Consider the following 24,998-nt stretch of genomic DNA (forward strand, 5'->3'; position numbering starts at 1 on the left):
ACATGATCTTTTGGGTTGTGCATGGAATCTGTGCAAAACGCCTTTTTCATCTGCGGTCCAAACACAGGGGGAGTCACCGCCATTCATTTTTTTCAGTGCTTACAAAGCATGCTATGATTGGACGAGGTGGAGATTGTGACCATTCTGCCCCACCTCATCCACTTAGAGAAATATTCTGCTGCACTTGGCTGTCTAATCAGCAAACTGGTGGCCAAAATGAATTGCGAGATGGAGCAAAACAAGGTCATTAACCTAGCTAAGCTGCCTAGCAGTAATGTCTAGAGCAGAAAAGGGGATAAACAAATTATAAACAATTTGGCAGTTAAGATAATTAGCATAAATTTATTTCAATGTTGCGATTAAATTCTACTTTAATAATGGGCACAGTACCGATAAGCAAGTGTTACCATAACACTAAGACCTGCTGGAATGGATACATGAAAAGTAATAGTATTAAAATGCTTTTAGGAGGATGAGGGATATGGCAATTCAGGCTCCCTCCAGTGCTGAAGGCCAAGTAATTTGGTCACATTTTTCTACTGAAGGGGATGACAAGCAAGTTCTGGTCATCAGACCAGTGTCAAGACATGTACGGGGAAACCCGGAAACCTGAAGCTCAATTTTATTCCCACAAAACCAAAGTTTCAATCCTTAATGTAGACATTGCTGAAAATAGGTCCACTATATTGACCTCATGTTGGTCAGAAGTTTTCAGGTTGAAAAAGATACATCCATCTAGTTTGACCAAAAAAAAAAAAAGAGAGAAAAGTATGGAAATGTTTTTCTTTTTGGAATCATACTTACCTAGGTGGATGCAGCATTGGTCCAATGCTGCATCTGACTCCCGCTGGCTCTAAGACTGTGAACCAAATGATCAAACACCGATGATCACTCGGTTCACAGGGCTCCCTGAGCCGGTCGATCACCAGCTGTCTGCACTGGCCCGTTCCAACCCAAATTCCCCTCACTGGAGCGCTGGGCTGTGGAGGGGGCAAGAGTTGCCGTCTTAGGCTCTCAACAGCTCACTGAGCGGCTGAGTCCGATGCCAGTCCAGGTATGGGGGCAGATCCGGACCATATGGTCCTGATCTTTCCCGAGCCTGGACCGGCTCTGTGATGTCAGCCGAGCCGGTCAGAGGACTGCAGAACGAACTGCAATCCTGTGATCCACAGAAGTACAGCCAAACAAGCTTTGGCTGTACTTCTCCTTTAATAAATAAATTGAAAACCTCCATAAACAGGGTTTTTTTTTCAGCGGGAACGTGGCGGAACGCAGTTCCAACACCTCCAGCACTGACTGTATGTAATGGCAAGGTGTGTTGGAGTGTGCTGAAGGGTCAATTGATACTGGCTGCTGGGGGATCTATTGTCACTGGGGAGTCTGTTTTTGTAGACGAGGTCGATTGTTACTGGTGGGGGATCCGCTGTTGAGGGAGGGGCATTATGTTGTTAGCTGCTGGAGGGTCTATTGATGCTGACTGCTGAGAGATCTATGTTTTCTGGGGTGGAGCTATTGTTGCTGGAAGGGAGGTATTTTGTTTCAAGTGGTGTATTGTTGCTGTGGGATCTATTGTTGCTGGGGATCTATTGTTGCTGGGGATCTATTGTTGTTGGGGTTTATTGTTGCTGGAGCCTATTGTTGCTGGGGGATCTATTGTTGCTGGTGGGTCCATTGTTGTTGGGGTTCTTTTGTTTTTTTTTGGGGGGGGGGGGTCTATTGTAGCTGGTTGTAGGGGATCTAATGTATTGCTTTTTTGTTATTAACACATTCCATACTAATTTCTTAGCACCTCAAAATTATATTTGGTTCTTTATTCTCTAAAAGAGGCAGTACTAGAAGGTGGGTAGGATGAGGAAACAAGGAACGGTGTTAGGAGGTGGGTAGGGGTGGAGACAAAAGGTGACTCGAAACAGGGGAGTACCTGCACCTATCCTTTGAGAAAAAAAGCCCTGCCCATAAATTTAACCCTATACACACAGTTGATCCAGAAGAAGGCAAAAAAAAAAAACCTTAAAGCTAAAACCAAGAATTCAGCAACTTTGCAAAAAGTGAACTGATCATGGTGTGCTCTCCTACGTAGTGTGGTCAGTTTTTAATAGGAAAGCATAGGGACTGGCGGGGACACCAGGGATTTCACACAAAGGAAGCAATACAAAGAGTACAGGAGACTTTCTCATACAAGTACATGGTATAGTAAGTAGCCACATAGCAGAAATATGAAGTGTTGGGGTAACAAATACTTTAATTCATGGTATGCCTGCAGTTTTTACAAAGTAGCTAAATTCCTGGAATTCAGCTTGAAGCCCAGGTTCACACTGGTGCGGGTTAGAAATTTCACAACGGCAATGCAGTCCGACTTCAGGGGTTTGTTCAAATCGCCCCCGAAGTCGCCAAAAGTAGTTCAGAATCTACTTTTGGTAATCGTTGCGGCTCCGCAAAGTCGGCTCCGCACCGATTCAGACGGTGCCATTGCCGGCAATAGCCGCCGATTTGACATGTCAAGTCGCATGCCAAATCGGTGGCTATTGCCAGAAATGGCACTGTTCGAATCGGTGCGGAGTCGCCGCAACGATTCCCAAAAGTAGTTCCTGTACTACTTTGCAAATCGCATGCCAAATCAGCCCAATGTAAACGTGGGCTCAAGCACGGTCTATTTTGCTCCACCAGGGGAGAAAAAGGCATTCCGATCCCCTAGGGTATTTGGATTGTCTGACTTGGATCAACAATCTCTGGCATTACTTTATTTAGGCAATGCAGAAAGACCTTTAAAACATTAGGTATCTGGAGGAAAAGCCGAGGTTATTTCAAGCTAAAAAGAACAAATTGGGAGCACTGACCTTGGAATAAAGCAGAAATCTTGAAAGTTAATAAACCCCCAAAAAAATGAAAAAAAAATGTATTGGCTTTTGTAGCGCTTTAAAACATTTTTACTTTATTTTTTATTTTATTTTGGCTGGTACATTGCTTTAATATGCTATCAAGTTTTTTTTTTTTTTCTTTTCTTTGTTTCATTGGAAGCTTCAGCAGCACTATTTGTAGTATGAATGTAATCTCAATAACTCGTATTTTGTTGTCCACAGGTGTATACTGGAGGATGGAGCATCTAAAGGAGCCTGGTTGAACCGTTCCAGTATTATATTTGCGGGGAACGACAAGTGGTCAGTGGACCCCAGAGTTTCAATCTCAGCTTCAAGCAAAAAGGATTATAATCTGCGGATACAAAAAGTGCAAATATCAGACGATGGACCGTATACATGCTCAGTACAAACCGAACACAATCCGAGAACAGTGCACGTTCAACTCACCGTTCAAGGTATGTGTTGTACAGGGCTCTCTGTGTAGTAGCTAACCCTAACATAAAGTATGTTGTCTTAACAAGGGACCCAAAGCATCAGTCTTGGGTGAAGGTAACTTTTAAATGAAATAAGATTTAAGTCGTTGTGAGGTGCTGGATTGACCTTGGCCTTTCATACAACAAAATCAGGTGGGGCGGAGGGGGGGGGGGGGGGTATTCACAAAGTAGGGACCTCCCAAATTGAGAAATCCATGTGAAATTTAATAAAAAAAAAAGTACAAAACGATAATCTCAAGAGTCCTTAATCTTTTATTGTTGGTAACATTGGGGTGCATTTGAGAATGAATGGCACCACAACATGCTAATGCATGCTAAATGTGTTTTGGCCCTTAGAGACTGGCACATACTACATGAATGAATTTATTAATGCCGGTGGAGTACAGGTACACAGCCTCTTACACAGCTTACGCATTTCAGCTATGACTATTAAGACTCTGTAGCTGAAACGCGTAGGTTGCTGTAAACCTGTACTCCACCCTTTAGTTTCCTAGGGTCTCTGCAAAAAAAAAAAAAAATATATATATATATAATGTCTGGGGGCTCTAAGTAATTTTCTAGCAAAAAATACTGATATTAACTTGTAAGCAACAAATGTCAGAAAAAATCCTGGTCTTCAAGTGGTCAAGGAAAGGAAAAAGATGCGGGATGCGGCTGCACACCATCATAGATCCAATATTGATTTATTTATGTCACCATGACTGCCACCAAGACAAGGGGCACAGAAGAGGTGATGCGTTTCACACTTGACTCATGCTTCTTCAAATTTGAAGAAGCACGAGTCAAGTGTGAAACGTGTCTCTTGTCTTGGTGGCAGTCATGTTGACATAAATAAATTAATATTGGATCTATGGTGGTGTGCAGCCGCATCTTTTTCCTTTCCTGTACTGTGGTGGCGGCGAGCTGGGGCTAGCACCCAGTCCATTTGATCCATTGGATTACAATCACCTGGAACAACATTAACTTTCTTTGGATCTGTCTTCAAGTGGTTAAGTCTCTCCAAAAAAAGGAAGGAAGAGGAACCACTCACCATATTAAAAGCCTTGGAACAATTTATTGAGTCATCCATCAAAAAGACTACTCCATCCCATGTAGTAACGCACTTCAGTGGGCAAGGAGCTTGTAACACTATGAGTAAGTTCTTGACCAAGTGAAACGCATTCGATGGTTTGAACATTGGATGGAGTAGTCTGTTGGATGACTCAATAAATTGTTCCAAGGCTTTTATTATGGTGAGGGGTTCATCTTCATTCCTTTTTTGGAGCCTTTGTAAAGACTTAACCACTTGAAGATAGATCCAAAGAAAGGTAACGCTGCTCCAGGTGAGATTGTAATCCAATAAATTGTTCCAAGGCTTTTAGGCTGGGTTCACACTATATGCGGAGCGGCTTGCAACAAGGGGTCCGGTGCATCCCTGTTTACAGGGGCGAATCAGGTCCAAATTTTTGTCTGAATTTGGACCTGAAACTGAGCCAAAGACACACAGGACCCTTCTGCAGAGCACTCCGTGGCCACCCCGGAGATGTATGAACCAGCTCAATTGAGAGCCGGTCACAATCTCCTGTCATGCGAATTGGATGCGGGGAAACCTGCATTCAATTTGCATAAGTGTGAACCCAGCCTCAATATGGTGAGCAATTCCTCTTCCTTCCTCTTTTTGTAGAGAGGCACCATGATTTAATCCCACTCGATTGCATCCCCCCATAAACAAAAAAAAAAAATCATTGTTCTGCGGACTGACCCTTTACCTGACCCTGGGAATCCATATGAAATACATACATTAGCTTGTGCCGTGAGTTTGATCCATTGCCGTGTGAAAGAGCCCCGAGGCTAACCTATTAATAAATAAGCTGGGCAGGCTGGATGGACCTGCCGGAGTTTATGTGCCATCAATATCCTGTGTTGCTATGTTTAACACTGTCTTCCAGCAGAGTTACTTAATGATTTATTTCATCATTAGCTGTAATATCTGGAGGGTATAATTTCAAACTTTGAAAGTTTCACTTAGTTGGAAAAGTTAGCTGTAACGCTATACGGTTTTAATGAGACGGTTAAAAAGGAAGATTCGGTCTATGACAAAATAGTACTTGCTGCTTACAAGTGGCATTTTACAGGAAGTTGTATTGTAAATTCGCATCCCACCGAGTCTCAGCGGGTTGTAAGCTAGTGCAGGCTGCTTTTAATTTCAGGCGGTATTTAATTTCTATGTAACAGAAAAAAAAAAAATAATGTTTTTGTGAAATGTTTTGCACAGTAGGTTTTGTCTTTGGCGTGGGGCTTTCTGCTTCCTTAAACCAACTCTTCAGCTGATGCTAGAACTTAACCCTACCCTTACCTGCAGGCTGCAAGTTAATTGACACATTGCTAAAACAGAGCTCCAGACAAAAATAACAGGATAACAATGAACAGCTCATTAAATATAAAATAGCAAAACCAGCTTTTGCTGCAATATTTGCCTTTAATTCAGATATTTTCTCTGTAGTACATTTTTTTTTTTTTTTGCCGATAGATGTCCTCAGTCTGATGATCATCATTATTATACAGCCCTCTTCCACTGAGCCCAGGTCACCCAGGACCCACCCCAACCTGTTAATGGGCAGTGAAAGGAAACAGTGCTCCTATCAGCATGTTCCTTGTCAGCACATGAACTAATTGGCTCCTTGTACTACTACTTTCTATCACACTCCAGCCCTGCTGTACAGGGACTACAAGAAGCTTGTACTAGGTCATACCCTGGTACAGACAAAAGAGAAAGGGGGAATTTGGGAGTTTAAAATGAGGCTCATATGCAGTGTGCCTCCATCCCTAATATAATGATCAGACCCTTTAAGTTATATTTTTTATATTTTGTAGATATCCCACAAGCACCTGCCCCTTATGAGTGTTCCCAATACGGGCAACAGGGATAGAGATACATGTGTTAATTTTTTACTTTTTAATATCAACTTTATCCATCATGGTCTCCATGGTTTTATATATTTTATTATTGCTGCAATGCTGTTCAGAACTTTCATGTACATATATTAATTAATTGTATGCCATAACCTCTTCATTCAGACCACTATGTGGCGCTTGGTTGGTATGCACTGTTGTACCCTTGATGCCTGTATTGTATGCGCGCATATTTATGTGCGGGTCAATAGTTTGAGAATCACATTCATTATAATGTCCTTCTTGTATGTGGTCACTGTTTTTTAGATGTATTATGGACTCATGATTAATAAAGTTGTACTTTCATTCAATCTACCTTCACAATGTTGACTGCCTCACTCAAAGTCCCAACTTCCCCCTTTTTTTAAAGTCTTCATACCCTGGTACAGGGGCGTTCATTAAGGGCGCATGGGAGCCCCCTATCCATGGCTGCCACCCCCCATCCATGCATCTGGCCCCTTTCAGGAAGCCAGATGCATGAATTCCAATGCGGGTGCCCCCAACAAAGTACTTCCATATGCTGTCTCATTGGGTCCCAAACTCTACTCCATAGAAGCCATGATTTCCATACACTCATACACTGCACTGAAGATGACCAACAAGCCTGAAACAGCCTTATGCAGTTTGGAATAAATGGCTATAAAATATTAGACTATATTTGCACTATTAACCAGCTGTTTCGGGATGTGCATCTGGCCATTGGGGTGTAAATAAATAATTTGCATAGATCCACCCACTGCCTTGAAATGAGTAATAATCCTCCTGTTTTGGGGATATTGGGTTTTTTTTTTTGGTTTTGGAGCTGTGTGGTAGAGGGTTAAGTTGATCCCCATTAAAAAAACTGTAACCATGAAAACCACACAAACAAGTGCACAGTATTGGACCAACCTCCGAAGAGGAAGGGCCTCAATCCCTGAACCACCTGGGCTGTCAGGTTCCTGTCAGAGGGATGGCACTGTTTGGTTTACCTAGGCTGAAACCAGGTGGACCCCGTTTCTTTGGGACCTGCTGTAGCTGGTCCTTCAAGTAGTCGGTGACGGCTCTCCCGAAGAGAGATCCCCAGTTGGGAAGAGGAGGAAGACCCGTAGGCCACAGATCCTCTCTCTGACATCAGGGTAGGCCCTAACAATCCTGTACCCGCAGTCTCTGTTCATGGAAAAAAAAAACATGCAGTGTAAGTGTACATATGAGTGGAAGTAAATAAAAAGCGGCAAGTCCTTAGGGATCTGCCATAGCTGGTCCTCCAAGTACTTGGTGAGGGCTCTCCAAAAGAGAGATCCCCAGTTGGGAAGAGGAAAAGGCTCCTGACAGGGGCAAGGCACTTTATGGTTTACCTAGGGTAAAACCCGTTGGACCCTGTTCCTTAGGGACTTGCCATAGCTGGTCCTACAAGTAGTTGGTGAGGGCTCTCTCAAAGGAAGATCCTCAGTCGGGAAGAGAAAAAAGGCCAAAAATCCTCTCTCCAACATCAGAGTAGCCCCTAACAAACCTTCACTCGCAATTTCTGTGCATAAAAAAACAAAAAATACGTGCAGTATAAGTAAAATGGGTGAAAATAAAGAGCCAAGTACTAAACACAAGGCAGGCTTTTCGGCTAGTATAAAAATTTCTCCGGACTAGGCCATTAGGCCCTCAAGAGGCGAGCAAAAGACAAGCAATGAATGATGTGACCAAGTGCCAGTAAAACTCAGTGCGGTCCCAAACCCATAGTGTTTTTCTGGCATGGAATGAGACATGTCACTACCTTCTGTTCTTATAAGTCTTTACTGTACTATGAAAAAAGGCCAAGACATAAGATTTTCATGTGACAGCACAGCTCAGCTTCTTGTTAGTATAGCACAGTGCCCTCCACTTGGATCATTGTAATGTCTGGAGCATTTTCCATAATATGCTCCGCCAATGTGGAATAGGCATCCAACAGACGGTTAGGAAGTCAGATTATATTGAGAAAAAAAATGCACATGGGTCCTGACATCTCCCTTACAATTCATGGTACTCGGAAGTATGTTCCTGACAGTAATTTATCATCAATACATGTACTAAGTGCTTTATCACTTAGGGGCAATTTTGTAATTTTTCACACATGTTAAAAATCAGCATTTTTTGCTAGAAAAATACTTAGAACCCCCAAACATTATTTTCTAAAAGTAGAGTCACTGGAGAATAAAATAGCAATGTTGTACGATATTTGCACAGCCATTTATCACTCACTAATTTTTTTTAGGAAAAAAAACACCAACATTTTAGCGCACACAAACACAAATACATACTAAATGCTTTGGCAAAATAAAAGTTATGATGTTGCATCAAGTAAGTAGATACCAAGCATGTCAAGATTTTAAATTTCGCACACCCATGAAATGGTGGAAATTAAAGTACTAAAATTGTCCATATGACACTTTCAAAGCCTTTACAGGTTATCAGTTTTGAGTTAATTAGTGAGTTAGTTAATAACCAGCAATGTTTTACCCCCCTTCCTGACCAGGCCATTTTTTGAGATACGTCACTGTTTTACTTCAACTGACAATTGCGCCGTCGTATGACAAATAGAGCTTTCTTTTGGTGGTATTTGACCACCTCTGCGGTTTTTATTTTTTGCCCTATAAACAAAAAAAAAAAAACGATTTTGGAAAAAAAACAATATATTTTTTTTAATTTTCTGCTTTAAAACATATCAAATAAAAAAATGTAAAAAATCTAATTTCTTCATCAATTTAGGCCAATATGTATTCTGCTACATGTTTTTGGTACAAAAAAAATCCCAATAAGCGTATATTGATTGGCTTGCGCAAAAGTTATAGCATCTACAAACTATGGGATATTTTCAATTATTTTTTTACTTTTACCAATAAAAGCGGCGATCAGCGACTTATAGCAGGACAGCGATATTGCGGTGGACAAATCGCACACCTAACTTTGACACTTTTTGGGGACCAGTGACACTAATACAGTGATCAGAGCTAAAAAATATGCACTGTCACTGTACGAATGACCCTGGCAGGGAAGAGGGTTAACATCAGGGGCGATCAAAGGGTTAACTGTGTGCCTAGGTTGTGCTTACTCACTGTGGGGGAGGTGCTTTGACTAGGGGAAGTCAAAGATACGTTTTCCTGCTTAGCAGAAACACAGGATCAATCCCTTCCCTTCTGAGAGAATGTTTATATAGGCAGATTGTCGTTCTGCCTGTGTCCTGTGTAATCCGTGGGTGCCAGCGGACATTGAATCCATAGAATTTTCATCTGATGCCTGAAGGAATTCTTTAGACCCCTTTCACACTGAGGCGCTTTACAGGCGCTATAGCACTAAAAATGGTGCCTGCACTCCAATGTTTTTACAGCTGCTGTTTTTGGCTTTAGATGTTTTTTTTTTCATAGTCAATAAACTCTCCAGCATGTTATCCTATGTGTCCATGCACACGTAGGCTGTTATCAACTGTTTTTGGCTGGGGAGTTTTTTTGGCTGTAAAAAAAACCAAAACTAGTGGGTTCTGAGAGGAGTTTTTCAGCTGTAAAAACACTCTAATGTCAAAAAACGCTGATAAATGCTCAAAAACGAGGCTCGCCAGCATTTTTTAAATGTTTTTGATTAAAAAAAACGCTAACGCTGAAAAACGCTAAAACCGCTATTGCAAAAACGTTGAAAAACTCACCACAAAGCTACTGGCATCTTTATAACATTAATATAATGTCCAGTGTGCATGAGGCCTAAAAGTTGAACTAGTCTAAATACAAGAGTCATGTGAATTCTTCTTAAATCTTGGTGCACTTTGTGTATTTCTTCCTAAATCTGTGCAGTAATCCACTTTGAGACTTTCCCTCTGTGCAGGAGCTTCCTGTAATAAAGACCGCTCACTGCTGCTCTCCCTCCTTGTGCAGGGTGACTGGTCTTGTCTCCGCCCCCTCCTGTAGTTGTAGTTTTCTGCAGGCAGCCTGTGGTGGGTGGAGCCTGCTGGGTCCCTCCCACCAGTCACTGCTGCTCTCCCTCCTTGTGCAGGGTGACTGGTCTTGTCTCCGCCCCTTCCTGTAGTTTTCTGCAGGCAGCCTGTGGTGGGTGGAGCCTGCTGGGTCCCTCCTTGTGCAAGGTGACTGGTCTTGTCTCCGCCTCTGTAGTTTTTTGCAGGCAGCCTATGCACAACACATTGATGATGTCACCATTACTTTAACCAGTTACCTTAAACGAATGTACCCATATGTCCTCTGGTTGAAGTGATTTTTTTACCAGGGCCATCGCTGCAGCTGCAGTCATGACTTCCACGTTAATATGTTCAGAAGGTGATGCTGAATAAAGTAAAAGTGATCTGAGCGGCTAAATAGCTGCTGAATCGCCTATACATGTTGCGCCTTCCCAGGCTTCCTGGACTCTCCCGTTCCAATGGGGAGCTTGGAACTATGGATTGCTTACCATAGAGATGACCGAAGACCAGAACTTTCCCGACCATCTCTATGGTCTAAGAAACTATTTGTGCATTAAAATTCATTAAAGTGTACTTTTTCCACAAAATATTGCATTTAAAAAAACGGCTGCGCAAATACCATGTGACATAAATAATTGCAACAACATTTTATTCTCAAGAGCCTCTGCTTAAAACAAAAAAAAATTATATACACACACATATATATATATATATATATATATATATATATATAATTTTTATATATATATATATATATATATATATATATATATATATATATATATATATATATATATATATATATATATATTTAGAGGTTCTAAGTAATTTTATTTAAAAAAATTATTTTTAAATTTATGTGAGAAGTGTCAGAATAGGCCTGGCTAGCAAGTGGTTAACAAAGTAATACCTGGGTTTGCAAAGGCAATTTTTGAACAGAAATTGGATTTATATCTTTTGTGACTATGGAAGAAAATGTATAAATGAGCATTTTTGTTCCCGGAGTTCAGCTTTAAACTCAAAGTGCAACTTTCATTGATATATAGGCCCACCGTCGTACATTTTAAAGTTATAAAAACGTTAAGATTTATGTAGGGATTGTTTATTTCTCTTCTTTATCCCCGATGTGTGAAGAAGATTTGATGCGCCATTATTAGCGCTGTTTATTTCTTTACATGTTACAATTTGTTGTTATTTTCTGCTTATCCGGTAATGATGAAAACACAGCAGATCCAACATCATATTTTTTCCTACAAACAATTTATCTGTTTTTAAAAGATCTGGCATGCCTGGCAACCAGTGCTGGCACACACAGCCAATTAAGACGCCCTGGCAGGAACGCAGGATGTGCCTTTTCTCTCGGACTGAGCGGCAGAGATTGTTATAATAAGGTTACCCAGGCCTGGCTTCCAATAGTATTTACCACGGATAAACTTAAGATATTGTATATATCAGGTAAACTGTGTGCCAGTGACAGATGAAATCGCACTATTTCAATGTTGTTTCCAAAAGACGTCCTGAGGACAATCTAATCGTGGATACAGCTGTATATTATTAAAGCTGAAGTTTAATCTGCTTGTGTTTTGCTTCTCTGGTTCTTCGTTTTCCCCTTATCGACATGCCGATTACATTTTTTAATAAAACCTGTTTTCGTTACATACCTCTTTTTTGGACCTAATGATATCATCACTGGGTCTTTGTGCTTCTCTATGCAAGGCAGGCAGTCCTCTCCCCTCCCAAAGCACCCCTCAGCACATATCCACCCCACCTTCTAGCACAAGTCCATTCCCCTCCTGAAGCTCCCACCCCCCAGAACATATCGGCTCCCCACACATATCCTTCTAGCATGAGTTCATTCCCCTCCCAATGCGCCCCCCTCCCCCAGCACAGATGTGCCCCCTGCCCATCTTCTATATCAAGTTCTCTCCCCTACCAAATCAGCACCCCCAGCACATATCTGAACCCCTCACCTTCTAGCACAAGTCCAATCCCCTACCAAAGCATCCCCCAGCTCATATTTAACCCCCTATCCCACCTTCTAGCACAAGTACAATCTCCTTCCAAAGCGCCCCCCATCTTCTATCTCAAGTTCTCTCCCCTACAAAATCAGCACCCTCAGCACATATCTGAACACCTCACCTTTTTTAAATGTTGAATAGGGTAAGGAAGGGTTTAAGCCCTGTCAGTTTTTTATGTGCCATTTGTCTGACGTTGGGGAGATTTCCCTTTACTACCTGTCCCATAGCCAAAACAGGAAATGAGAGCAAATCCCTCAAGTACAATCCCCTTCCAAAGTTCCAAAGTGCCCCCCCCCCCCCCCCCCCCCCATCTTCTATCTCAAGTTATCTCCCTTACGAAATAAGCACCCCCAGCACATATCTGAACATCTAACCTTCTAGCATAAGTCAGATTCCAAAACACTCCCCCCCAGCACATATCTAACCCCCCACCCCACCTTCTAGCACAAGTTCTCTCCCCTCCCAAAGCGCCAGCACATATCTGATTCCCTACCCTCTAGCATAAGTCCACTACCCATCCAGAGTGCGCCCTCCACAGCACATATCTGATCCCCCCACCCCACCCTCTAGCACAAGTTCTCTCCCCTCCCAAAGCGCCAGCACATATCTGATTCCCTACCCTCTAGCATAAGTCCACTACCCATCCAAAGTGCCCCCTCCCCAGCACATATCTGATCCTCCCATCTTCTATCTCAAGTTCTCTCCCCTACCAAATCAGCACCCTTAGCACATATCTGAACACCTCACCTTGTTGCACTAGTCCAATTCCCTTCCAGAGCCCCCCCCCCAGCACATATCTAATCACCTATGCCACCTTCTAGCACAAGTACAATCCCCTTCCAAAGCGAGTGATAGCATCGTCAACCAGGGCTGTCATGTACTCCATTCTCCGAATCTCTGAAACAGCATGTAGAAGCTGAGTCTGAGAGGGGGGTGTAGAGTTCAACCAATGCGTTGGGATGGTTCTTTCGACAGCTAGTAAGATGTATGAGGCCAGTTTATTCAAGAGTTTTTCAATACTGGGAAAATGGAGACCTAATAGGTAATGTATCGGGTCCAACGTGAGCAGAACTTCAAGCATTGCTGGAGAAGAGACATTACCATATTCCAAAAAGGCATTATAAGTTCACATTGCCAGACTATATGATAGTGAGAGCCCAATATTTTACCACAATGCCAGCACAAAGGAGAGAGCGAGGGGTGATTTTGGCATCGGATCTCGGGTGTTCTGTACCAGAACATAAAAAATGGAAAAGCTGTCTCTCTCTGCACCAAATGCCTGGAGACTGTTGATGTAGAGGACCAAATCTTGTCCCAACAGGGGAGGGGGATGGAGCAAAGGAGGATAAGTGACCACTTACACATGTATAGTATCTCACAAAAGTGAGTACGCCCCTCACATTTTTGTAAATATTTTATTCTATCTTTTCATGTGACAACACTGAAGAAATGACACTTTGCTACAATGTAAAGTAGTGAGTGTACAGCTTGTATAACAGTGTACATTTGCTGTCCCCTCAAAATAACTCAACACACAGCCATTAATGTCTAAACCGCTGGCAACAAAAGTGAGTACACCCCTAAGTGAAAATGTCCAAATTGGGCCCAAAGTGTCAATATTTTGTGTGGCCACCATTATTTTCAAGCACTGCCTTAACCCTTTTGGGCATGGAGTTCAACAGAGCTTCACAGGTTGCCACTGGAGTCCTCTTCCACTCCTCCATGACGACATCACGGAGCTGGTGGATGTTAGAGACCTTGCGCTCCTCCACCTTCCATTTGAGGATGCCCCACAGATGATCAATAGGGTTTGGGTCTGGAGACATGCTTGGCCAGTCCATCACCTTTACCCTCAGCTTCTTTAGCAAGGCAGTGATTGTCTTGGAGGTGTGTTTAGGGTCGTTATCATGTTGGAATACTGCCCTGCGCCCCAGTCTCTGAAGGGAGGGGATCATGCTCTGCTTCAGTATGTCACAGTACATGTTGGCATTCATGGTTCCCTCAATGAACTGTCGGCAGCACTCATGCAGCCCCAGACCATTACACTCCCACCACCATGCTTGACTGTGGGCAACTTGTCTTTGTACTCCTTACCTGGTTGCCACCACACACGCTTGACACCATCTGAACTAAACACGTTTATCATGGTTCATCAGACCACAGGACATGGTTCCAGTAATCCATGTCCTTAGTCTGCTTGTCTTCAGCAAACTGTTTGCGAGCTTTCTTGTGCATCATCTTTAGGAGAGGCTTCCTTCTGGAACGACAGCCATGCAGACCAATTTGATGCAGTGTGCGGCGTATGGTCTGAGCACTGACAGGCTGACCCTCCCCACCCCTTCAGTCTCTGCAGCAATGCTGGCAGCACTCATACGTCTATTTCCCAAAGACAACCTCTGGATATGACGCTGAGCACGTGCACTCAACTTCTTTGGTCGACCATGGTGAGGCCTGTTCTGAGTGGAACCTGTCCTGTTAAACCACTGTACGGTCTACTTTACATTGTAGCAAAGTTTCATTTCTTCAGTGTTGTCACATGAAAATGTATAATAAAATATTTACAAAAATGTGAGGGGAGGGGTGTACTCACTTTTGTGGGATACTGTAAAGCACATATCTGATTCCCCCCACCCCACCTTCTATCACAAGTTCTCTCCCTTCCCAAATCACCCCCAGCACATATCCAACCACCCCACGTTCTAGCATAAGTCCAATCCCCCTCCAAAGCACACTCCCTAGCACATATCTGTCCCCCCTCACCCCACCTTTTATCACAAGTTCTCTCCCCTCCCAAATCACCCCCCCCCCCCAGAACATATCCAACCACCACACATTCTAGCACAAGTCCAATCCCCTTCCAAAGTGACCTCCCAGCATATATCTGACCCCCCCCCCACACCACCTTCTGGCATAAATCCACTCCCCTTCCTAGCGCCCCCCCTCCCCTCCACCTCACCTTTTATCACAAGTTCTCTCCTCTCCCAAATCACTCCCCCAGCACATATCCAACCACCCCTTGTTCTAGCACAAGTCCAATCCCCTTCCAAAGTGCCCTCTTCCCAGCACATATCTGATCCCCCCCACCCCACATTCTATCACAAGTTGTCTCCCCTCCCAAATCACCCCCCAGCACATATGCAACCACCCCACGCTCTAGCACAAGTCCAATTCCCTTCCAAATTGCCCCCCCAGCACATACCGAAACCCCCACCCCACCCACCACCTTCTAGCACAAGCCCTCTCCCTTCCCAAAGTACCCCCCTCAGCACATATCCGCGGCCTGGGTTTTGTTTAACCATGCCCCTTAAACCCCATTCACTGTAAAGTTTGGGCACCCCCATTTTTTGCTGTGAAGCGCTAAGTATGCCACAGGCCTCTACCTCCTCAAGTGTCCCTCATTCTCAAGTTTAAAAGTTAGGGGAATGTCAACTGTACTAAGAGGCTGGTTTACAGTCATTGTGCATCCATAATTACATTTCCCATCTTTTGTATTTTAACCGGCTGCTTTTAGCAACCAAAGAGTTACTCCGGTTTAGTCTGGGACCATGCTCAGGTAACCCTTAAAACATGTCAGTTTTTTCATAACTTGTTTGCTGAGGACATAGGCGGGCGCAGGGGGTGTGTCAGGTGTGCCTGAGCACACCCTAATCACTGCGTGTGGTGCCGATTCCCCCTATTGCCTGGGCTCCCCCCCCCCCGTGTTTCAGGCTGGAGAGTGGGGGAAGGAGACGGTAAATATGTCATTTACCGGCCCATTCCTTTTCTAAATGAACACAGTGAATACACTCCCTCACCATATTCATCAGTTTGTGAATGGAGAGGAAGCCGCTTAGCAGAGAGCACTTCCCATTCATTCACTGTCCAGTGCAGCTGAGGCTGCAGATAAAGGCATGTGTGTTTAAGCTTTGGGGTGCACATCCTAATGCAATAGACTGTGCACACCTATGGCTGAGGACGAACCACAAATCCTCAGGAATATTCTTTGTCATTCTACAGTCCGTGCCGTTTTTCGAAGTCACAGCAAGCAGCATTCCACAGTCGCCGCATGGTCTGTATAATTGTGAAAATAACACCTTCTTCCTCCATATAACATTTATCTCTCCTGCTTGAACTGATGAGAAATGACAGAGCGGGGAAATTCAGCACCGCACACTGCTACCGATCTCCCAGCTCTTCACTAAATATATGCATTATCTGGATCAGAGGCTGAAGAGCTCGGCAAGATGTGATCTCTCCCTGCCATAAATTATCAGATAATATTTCAGGTGTGGGATTTTGTACACCTTTTTTCCTTTGCTATAACAACTTTTTTTTTTTTTTTTTTTTTTGTGGCTAAATAAAAAGAAAGATTTTTCTGGTATTTTTCTGTTACTTTTTTAATTGCTGTGTAGCAAGGTCCCAGACCTCCTTCGGTCTAATGAGAACCTCTGGGGCCAGAGATAGCAGACATCCTTCTATATATGGTGGGTTGTGAGGCATAGTGGGTGCAAAGTAGCTAAAGTCATAGGGCACCAGACACTTCTTGCATGGACACCCTTAGGTAGTTGCAAATTCATTTGGCAGACTCCACTACTTCAACAGGAGGACAGCCATGCAGGGAAAGGCATCCAGCTAGATGCCACGTCTGCATGTGCAGGAATGCTGTCTCCTATGGCAATAGTCTTTAACAGTTCCTAATGCAAAACGTAACAGTTCCTTCAATTCCACTACAATCACTCCTTGTACAGTAGTTCTTCAGCCCACTGAGTTTCCAGTCTCTCACTAGACTAGATGATTCACTGCCACTAAATCCCTTGCGCTCCTCCAATCTTCACGGTGATACCTTCCTCAAGCGTCACCCCCGCCTCCCTGCAGGGTCCCTAGCTTGGCACTCAAGATACCTCTCAAGCTTCACCCCACTGGCCTGCTCAGTCCCTAGCTTAACACACAAGGCTGCTCTGCAAGCGTCACCTCCGCTGGCTGGGTCCCTGGCTTGATACCCACTTAAGTTTCCCGATTCTTCACCGTCCCCGGTTGGTGAGAATGCTGCTCCGGTACTTGCTTCAGTTACTCACTGTGGTCCCTGGTAGTAAGGCGGATGGTCCCTTACTGGCGACAGCTTCCCCTCTACCTCCGACCACAACAGGTTCTCCGACCAGCAGAACCGTCACTTTTGGTTGGACTGCAAGTCACAATCCCAACCCTGCGCTGCTCTCTTGCTTCTAGATAGGCCCTCAGACAGGCTAGTAGCCAGATGTGTCTGGGATAGGCCCAATCTAGCAGCACACGCCTACCCAGACAGCAGTCCAGGTGGCACAGAACATCGATCACCTGACTCCACCCAAATATATAGGTTCCCCCAGCAGGCCAAGGGATTTAAGAAAACCCCTGCCCATTGGCTGAGATACACCATATACCTATATAACCCATAATCTGACCTTGCATTGCCCCTCTCGTATCTAGTACCACCAAGTACCCGGCCACCTAGAGGTAGAAGAGAAAAGTGCAACAAGGTAAAACTTAGGGAGAAAACAATTCATTTCTAACAATTAGCCAAGATGACTACTCCTGGCAAATACATTTTTGAGGAGCAACCCTGTCTACACTCCAGGGTGCTACAGATGTAACACATTTTATATGTTTTACTTATTTATAAATCTAATTTTCATGTATTGATTATATTCATCATTAAACTTGCAGTAGTGTGTAGGCATGATTATAAAAGCCAACAAGACTTTGAAAACAACTCTCTATACAGGAGAGATAGATATATAATAGTTTTTTTGATCTCACATTCGTAAACAGATACTGAATGCAAAATCAGTGTGCGTGATTTATTTATTACAGGTACTTTTACAGTGCCTGCAGTTTACATATATGTATATATTGTACATTTACATCAGTCCCTGCCCTCGAGGTGGTTATTTTCTAAGGTCCCTAACTTACATTTATACATATACACTATATTCCCAAAAATAATTACCTTTGCATGAACTTTAATGGCATCCCAGTCTTAGTCCGTAGGGTTCAATATTGAGTTGGCCCACTCTTTTCTAGCTGAAACGGCTTCAACTCTTCTGGGAGGGCTGTCCACAAGGTATAGGATAGGGTCTATGGGAATGTTTGACCATTCTGCCAGAAGCCCAGAAGAGTTGAAGCTGTTATAGCTGCAAAGGGTGGGCTAACTCAAAATTGAACCCTACCAACTAAGACTGGGATGCCATTAGAGATCATGTGCATATAAAGGCAGGCGTCCCGATACTTTTGACCGTATAGTGTATGTATATATATATACATAGGTCCCTGCCCTTGAGGAGCTTAAAATCTAAGGTCCCTAACTCACATTCATACATACATATACTAGGGCCAATTTAGACTGGAGTCAATTATCATACCAGTATGTCTTTGGAGTGTGGGAGGAAAATGGACTACACTCTGGGCAGATAAAAAATTATCCCTTCAAGTAAGGCTGTGCCCACATTGCGAGGATTAATAGCTCGCTTTGTCTAGGGGAGAGAATAATCAGTTTGACTACCTGATCCTCTTCTCCCTTGGCAGATGGCGCTTCCCCACAATCCAGTGGTGGACTGTCTCTGGGTTTCCTCGTGTCTAAAGTAGGGCTAGGGACCCTTCTCTGGTCTTGTCTTATTATTATTATTATATAGTGCCAACAGTTTGCACAGCGCTTTACAATATTAAGGGGGACAATATATCAACAATAAAATTCAATACATGAAGGTTAGGAGTGCCCTGCTCCTGAAAGTTTACAATATAAGGGAGGGGCTGGTGGAACAAAAGGTAATAACTGAGAGGGATGAATGGATGGAAGAAATAGAAGATTAGTTGATTAGCTAAAGGCAGAATAGGCTTACTTTTTTCAGGGATGGCCTAAAGTTAGCCAGGGTAGGAGATAGCCAGACAGATTGAGGTAGAAAGTTCCAGAGGATGGGAGAGGCTCTGGAGAAGTCTCTGGAGAAGTCCTGGAGATGAGCATGGGAGGAGGACAAGAGAGCTAGAGAGCAGGAGGTCTTGGGAGGAGTGGAGAGGATGGTTTGGGTGATATTTGGAGACGAATTTGGTTATATAGCTCAGGTCAGAGTTATAAATGGCTTTGTATGTTGTTGTTAGTATTTTAAATTTAATTCACTGAGCAATCAGAAGCCAGTGAAGAGACTGGCAGAAAAGGGTGGCAGACACTGAGCGGTTGGTAAGGTAGATGAGTCTGGCAGCAACATTCATGATAGACTGAAGATGGGTTAGCCTATGGAGAGGTAGGCCTATGAAAAGGAAGTTGCAATTTTCAAGGCAAGAAATAAGGGAGGGAATGAGTAGCTTGGTGGTCTCAATGGTTTAAAAGGGGCACATTTTTTAGATGTTATGGAGATCTACAAGCTTTTGACAATTGAATATGGGGCAAAAAGGAGAGGTCAAGTATATCTCCTTTTATTGTTCTGCTAGACATAAAGGAGCAACTAAATGCAGTGCGGGCACAGCTAAACTACAAGGGATAATGTTTTTATTTGCCTGGAGTTGAGCTTTAAATGTGTATTACTCCTATTTGCATACCCTATTCTTGCACAAGTCCTTTGGTGTCCACCTTATTAGGGGTTGTGTACACTTCGTTCCACCCTATAAAAAGTTAATGGTTAAGGTCAAAAGGATGTCAATTACAGATCAATTGCACCCTTCAAGGAGCCCAGATGGACCTCAGGAGCATCTTAAAATTGATGTCAAATTCAAGTGGAAACCATCTGAGAACAAGCCATGTGTTGCCCATCAACAAAAGCCATTAATAATGTCAACATGCCAACTCTTTGTGCCATGGATATAATTCTTATACTGCCAATAATTGCAGTGCAGTGATCCCAATGATTCAGCCCTGTTGTGGGTAAAATATGTTGGGGGCATGGCTTTGGGTGGGATTGAATAGTATGCTGTCATTGCAATATACCTTGGCTGGAGCTGAACATCTTTGGTGTGCAGCCTGTTATTTGGCTGGTGGACTACAGTGGAGCAAGAGCAAACTCCAGGGCCTTGGCATGTGGCTGTTTTCAGGGAATCGAGGAGGATACAGGCTGGTCTCTGTGAGCAGTGAAAGGGGTTGGCTTCATCTACCACTGAAGTGCAATGTGACCCACGATAAAGGCTTAGGGGCTCCCACTTAGGCTGACAAGGTCCAATGAGTTAGATGCTGCTGACAAGTGAGGGTGCAGGCTGGGGAAAGGTTCGTCCAGGCCCAAAGCATGCTGTAGAAATAGGAGGAGATAGCCCGACCACCGCACACCTTGCCCGGCTTGAGTAGTAACAGAAGCCTCAGCTTGATTCATTCAGGCCACGCCCCCAATGATCAAGCCCTGGGGGCGGAGCAAAACATGTTGAGTGCATGACCTGGATGAATCGAGCTGAGGCTGGTTTTACCTGTTAACCACTCAAACTAGGCAAGGTGTGCAGAGGCCAGGCTATCTCTTCCTATCTCTACTACAGTGTGATGTTACAGAAGGGTGGGTCATTTGGAACTGTGTGACTGTTGGAGCCCAATAAGCCAATTTTAGGCTTTGACTTTTGCCCATATCCAACAAGCCCTGTTTTTTTTCTACTATGCGAAAATCGAGAGAGCCATAACTAAACTGAGGAACAAGTAAAAAATTAGGCACTGGATCAAAACCATCAGTAGTTCAATCAGATTGCAATAAGGCACATTGGCCCCAGTAAGGCTGCTAACCCACAAAGGCGGGGCCGTCCCAAAAACAGAGAGCCTGGATTTGATGATTCATGTGTACAAAATCTAAAAGAAGCACCAAACAAAAGGGCTGAGAGTCCAAACGCTGGTTTTAGTGTGGAACTCACATGATGAAACAAGCAGCTATTTCAGGAAGAAACCCTGAAGAAGTAAGAGATCTCTGTGCCCCCATGGCACGTCGACTGTTCTATGTTGTCTCTTTGTTAGGAAATATCAAAATTGAAAATGTTTGGAGTTTTGTTTGGCACTCTTGTAGGATTTTGTACATCTAACTAAAATTAGAACTATGCCAAGCTCCAGAGGAGAAGAATGGAACCACTGACCGAATAAAAGCTTTGGAACACTTTTATTGCATCTTCCATCACACTAGCTGATCCATCAGGGTATGCAAAATCTTAACATGCTTCACTTGGTCAGTATCTTACTCATAGACTTTATGAGTAAGCTCCTGACTGAGTGAAATGCGTTAAAGGGTTTGCTTAGACGGATGGATCAGCACGTGTGGAGAGTGTATAAGACGCAATAAGTGTTTTTAGTGGCTCCTTTCTTCTATGGAGCTTGGTATAGACCAGTATTTCTCAACCTTTTTTAGTCAAGGGACCCTTTAAAATTATAGACAATCTCAAGGCACTCTTTAAAATTATGGACTGTCTGTTTTTCCAAAGCAAATACACTTTTGAGCACTGGTAATGACTAGTATTCCAATGTTTCTCTTCTTTCTCAATTTATCTCAATCAGTCAGCTAATATCAACCAAGTGCTGAGGGAGCGGGGCAAAGGAGGTTCAAATAAGGATGCTGTGGAGGCAACAGACATCCTCCTTATTAACTGATGACTTCATTAGTTATTAGGATGCCAGTGTCTAGAAAGTCGTAATGGTGCCTAATGAAAACCCGTGGCTTTGTGTAACTTAAAGGTAGGCTTGATCCACCTGCTGGCTTGCATACAATTTTTCAATTTTGTTGAGTCATTTTTTGGCATTTTGTCAAAGCACCCCTGAAAAGACCTCAAGGCACCCCAGGGTGCCTGAGCACCCTGGTTGAAAAAGGCTGGTATAGACTATGTGAGTAGCCACAGACTACAGGAACCTGCTCCTGGAGTCAGTGGTAGCCGGGGGATCTTGTGTCTAAGTGGAATATCAGCTTTACTGTTCTAAAATCAGGACTGCTGGCAAGTATAAACAATATGTCTTGAAAGTTTTCTTCAAAGTCATCTAAATCCATTTCATTATTTCAACTGTACTGGTATATGAGAATATGAGAATAATTCTATATGCAGACTTTTGAGTCAGTTTTCCAGCATAATGATATACAAGTCAGCATTCCAGTCATTCCCAGAGAAAAATAATACGGCAACACTGTCTGCACAGCAAATATGCTCTTTATGCCAACTGATAACGCCTTTCCCATCCCTTATGTTTAACATGTCTGCAGAATGAACCTCAAATATTAATATAACGATACACTTGGCTTACAGAGTCTAATTTGTTTTTCTTTTTTTTTCTGTATGGATGGCTTTGCAAGGTTAGAATGTGGAACTAATAAGATAATTTTCAAACAGCTCTACCTGAAATGAAGTAGGAGATTTGCTAGGGACAGGCAAAGGATACTTAGCAGATAAAAGTAACGTCTTGTTTTCCAAAGAGCCAATACCCAAGCGGGGGGCCCTGTTCGCTCAGCCATGGCCCTCGTTATCGTTTGGTCCCAGGCCTCAAAATGAAAAGAGATTATTTTCTCTGCGTTGTGTGGCAATAATGTGGACAGTATCTCTATGTGTAAACATATGACTAACCTCCAACATGAAAGATGTATAAAAAATATAAGATATAGTCATCATAATTGATGCCATTTAACCTGAGTGTTAACTCGGTCTACGTTAGAGACAGAATTCCAGGAAAACAGCAAGACACACAAATGGAATACATATATCTGATCTTTCTGGCTACCAATATACAAATTCTGCTTAGCCACAATGCATATCTATATTCCTTCATTGTTACAGTGTAGGAATCTAGTGATGTCGGTTCCCCATTTACAACTGGCTGATTGGACAATAAAGGAAGAGCAATTACATCATTGGTAAGGTTGAATAAGGACATCAGTCCATATTCATCCAGTTCAACGTGTGTGGGTGTTATTAACATTTTCCATATCCCTGTACAATGTGTTCACTAAGAAACACATCTAAAAAAGTCTTAAGAATTTATCTACATTCCCTGCTGATGTTATCAACCGTGGAAGGGAGGTCCACCTCTTCAGCTCTAACAGCCTCTTCTCCAGGGAGAATAGGCTTCACCCTGTAAGGCCCTCTGTTGTAATATTACAAAATTTTTTTTCGCCTTAAGACCAAATTTACATAATTAGTAGGTCATATTGTTCAGCCTAGCACTGATATTGGATGGTAAAATGTGTAAATAGGCCTGTTTACCTGGACATGAAGTCAGCCAACCTGTGAACTTGCCTTGAAGCACACAACAAGGCTTGATAATGGAGGATTAAAGTAAGTAAACTGCCTGAAATTTTTTTTTCTGTGATTAATAACATGTCTAGATCATGCATATATCAAGGTACTGATGAATGCATCGATAATATTAGATTTTGAGCTTGTTATGTCTGTGTTGTAATTTTACAAAGTTGGGTTAGAGGAGTAGCAGAATTTGCCTGTGCACCTTGCAGTTTTCACCTGTTCCATGTGGTAAAAAAAGCCATAGAAATACTTTTTTTGATCATTCACAATACCAGCTTGAGATTAGATCAAAATGTAATGGTTATTACTTGAAAAATTCCAGTTTAAATTAAGGAATAAATTATTTATTATTTATCTTTTAATGTACTGTATGTATAGACTTAACTTGTCCTGCTGTGTTTTCTGGCCATTGCCTAAATATCTGCTTGCTACATGAGGGACAGATGATAATGTTCTGCTATATGGAGGGGCTATAGGTGCTAATCGCATTATAAGCATATAGCACAATAGGCTAGCCAGACAGCATTGTGTTCCCTCTGTGGATTGTATTAATTGATTGGAATGTGTGAAGTCTTAAAATTAAAAATTACATTTTGTAAACAATTTGACAGTGTCTGAGATGGAAAAAAACGACAAACTTTGGGAACTCAGACCATGTCTTGATGCGTTCAGAGAGAAATGCCTGCAGGTGGTACCAGAAGAACACAACTCTGTGGATGAAATGATGATTCTTTTTAGGGGCAAATTTAGCAATACATGCATGGCAAGCCACTTCCATGGGGGTTCAAGGTGTGTGTAAGGACAGGCATCTCTGCCATACTGTGTGACTTTGATGTGTACCAAGGCAGTGTGAACAGATTACACGCTAGATCTGAACTTGGATTGTCAGGAGATGTTGTGATGAAGCTGGCCTCCACACTTCCACAAGGTCACAGAGAGGAAAGAGGGAGGTAGGAATGAGATATGAATGATATGATTGGTATGAAAGGTTTTTGAGGGGCTGTATGAAGAAATGCACCTTATATATGAAAAATTTTGTTACAAAAATATCACAGAAGAAGCACAAGAAAAATTGGTATTGGATAATAAAGAAAGATGACACAAAGGTCTATAGAATTTACACAATTAGTACTGGGAAGATTGAATTATATGTAATTTGGCACATTAAATGGTTAAATGGTTAATATTATGCAGCCAAAAAAGTTAACTATATGCTCTTGGAATGTCCAGGGATTGGGAGACCCAGTGAAAAAAACGGCAGTCTTTTATACAGCAAAAATGTATGGGGCAGGCTCTGCTTGCAGGAGACACACCTCACCAATGTCTCTATACCCCAACTGGGATGTGGAGGCTTTTGAACCCAGTATCATTCTGTTTACACCTCCTATTCTAGTGGGGGGAGCATTTTGATCAGATCTGGCGTGATGTTCATTTGCAAGCAGGTTAAAATTGATGAAGCTGGGCATTACATTTTATTACACTGTATGATGGAGAATAGAACCTATGTAATGGCCTATTTATACATTCCCCCGCCTTTTAAAACTGAAATTCTGTATACGCTAATAGTTTGTTCTGGACAAGCCTGGTGTGCCAATTATTG

At 42.8% G+C, this 24,998-nt stretch overlaps 1 protein-coding gene across 5 annotated transcripts in view; it reads left to right on the top strand.

The window, feature by feature from the left end:
• Nucleotides 1–24,998, top strand: part of NEGR1 (neuronal growth regulator 1) — an 839,131-nt gene that overhangs the window by 311,846 nt on the left and 502,287 nt on the right. For all 5 annotated transcript variants that reach the window (XM_073593743.1, XM_073593747.1, XM_073593744.1 and 2 more), the window contains exon 2: nt 3,081–3,313. In XM_073593743.1, coding sequence (XP_073449844.1) covers nt 3,081–3,313 — 233 coding nt within the window. The remainder of the gene's footprint in view (nt 1–3,080; nt 3,314–24,998) is intronic.

The sequence above is a fragment of the Aquarana catesbeiana genome, linkage group LG07 (assembly GCF_042186555.1).
Source record: "Aquarana catesbeiana isolate 2022-GZ linkage group LG07, ASM4218655v1, whole genome shotgun sequence".
Taxonomy (NCBI): Eukaryota; Metazoa; Chordata; class Amphibia; order Anura; family Ranidae; genus Aquarana; species Aquarana catesbeiana.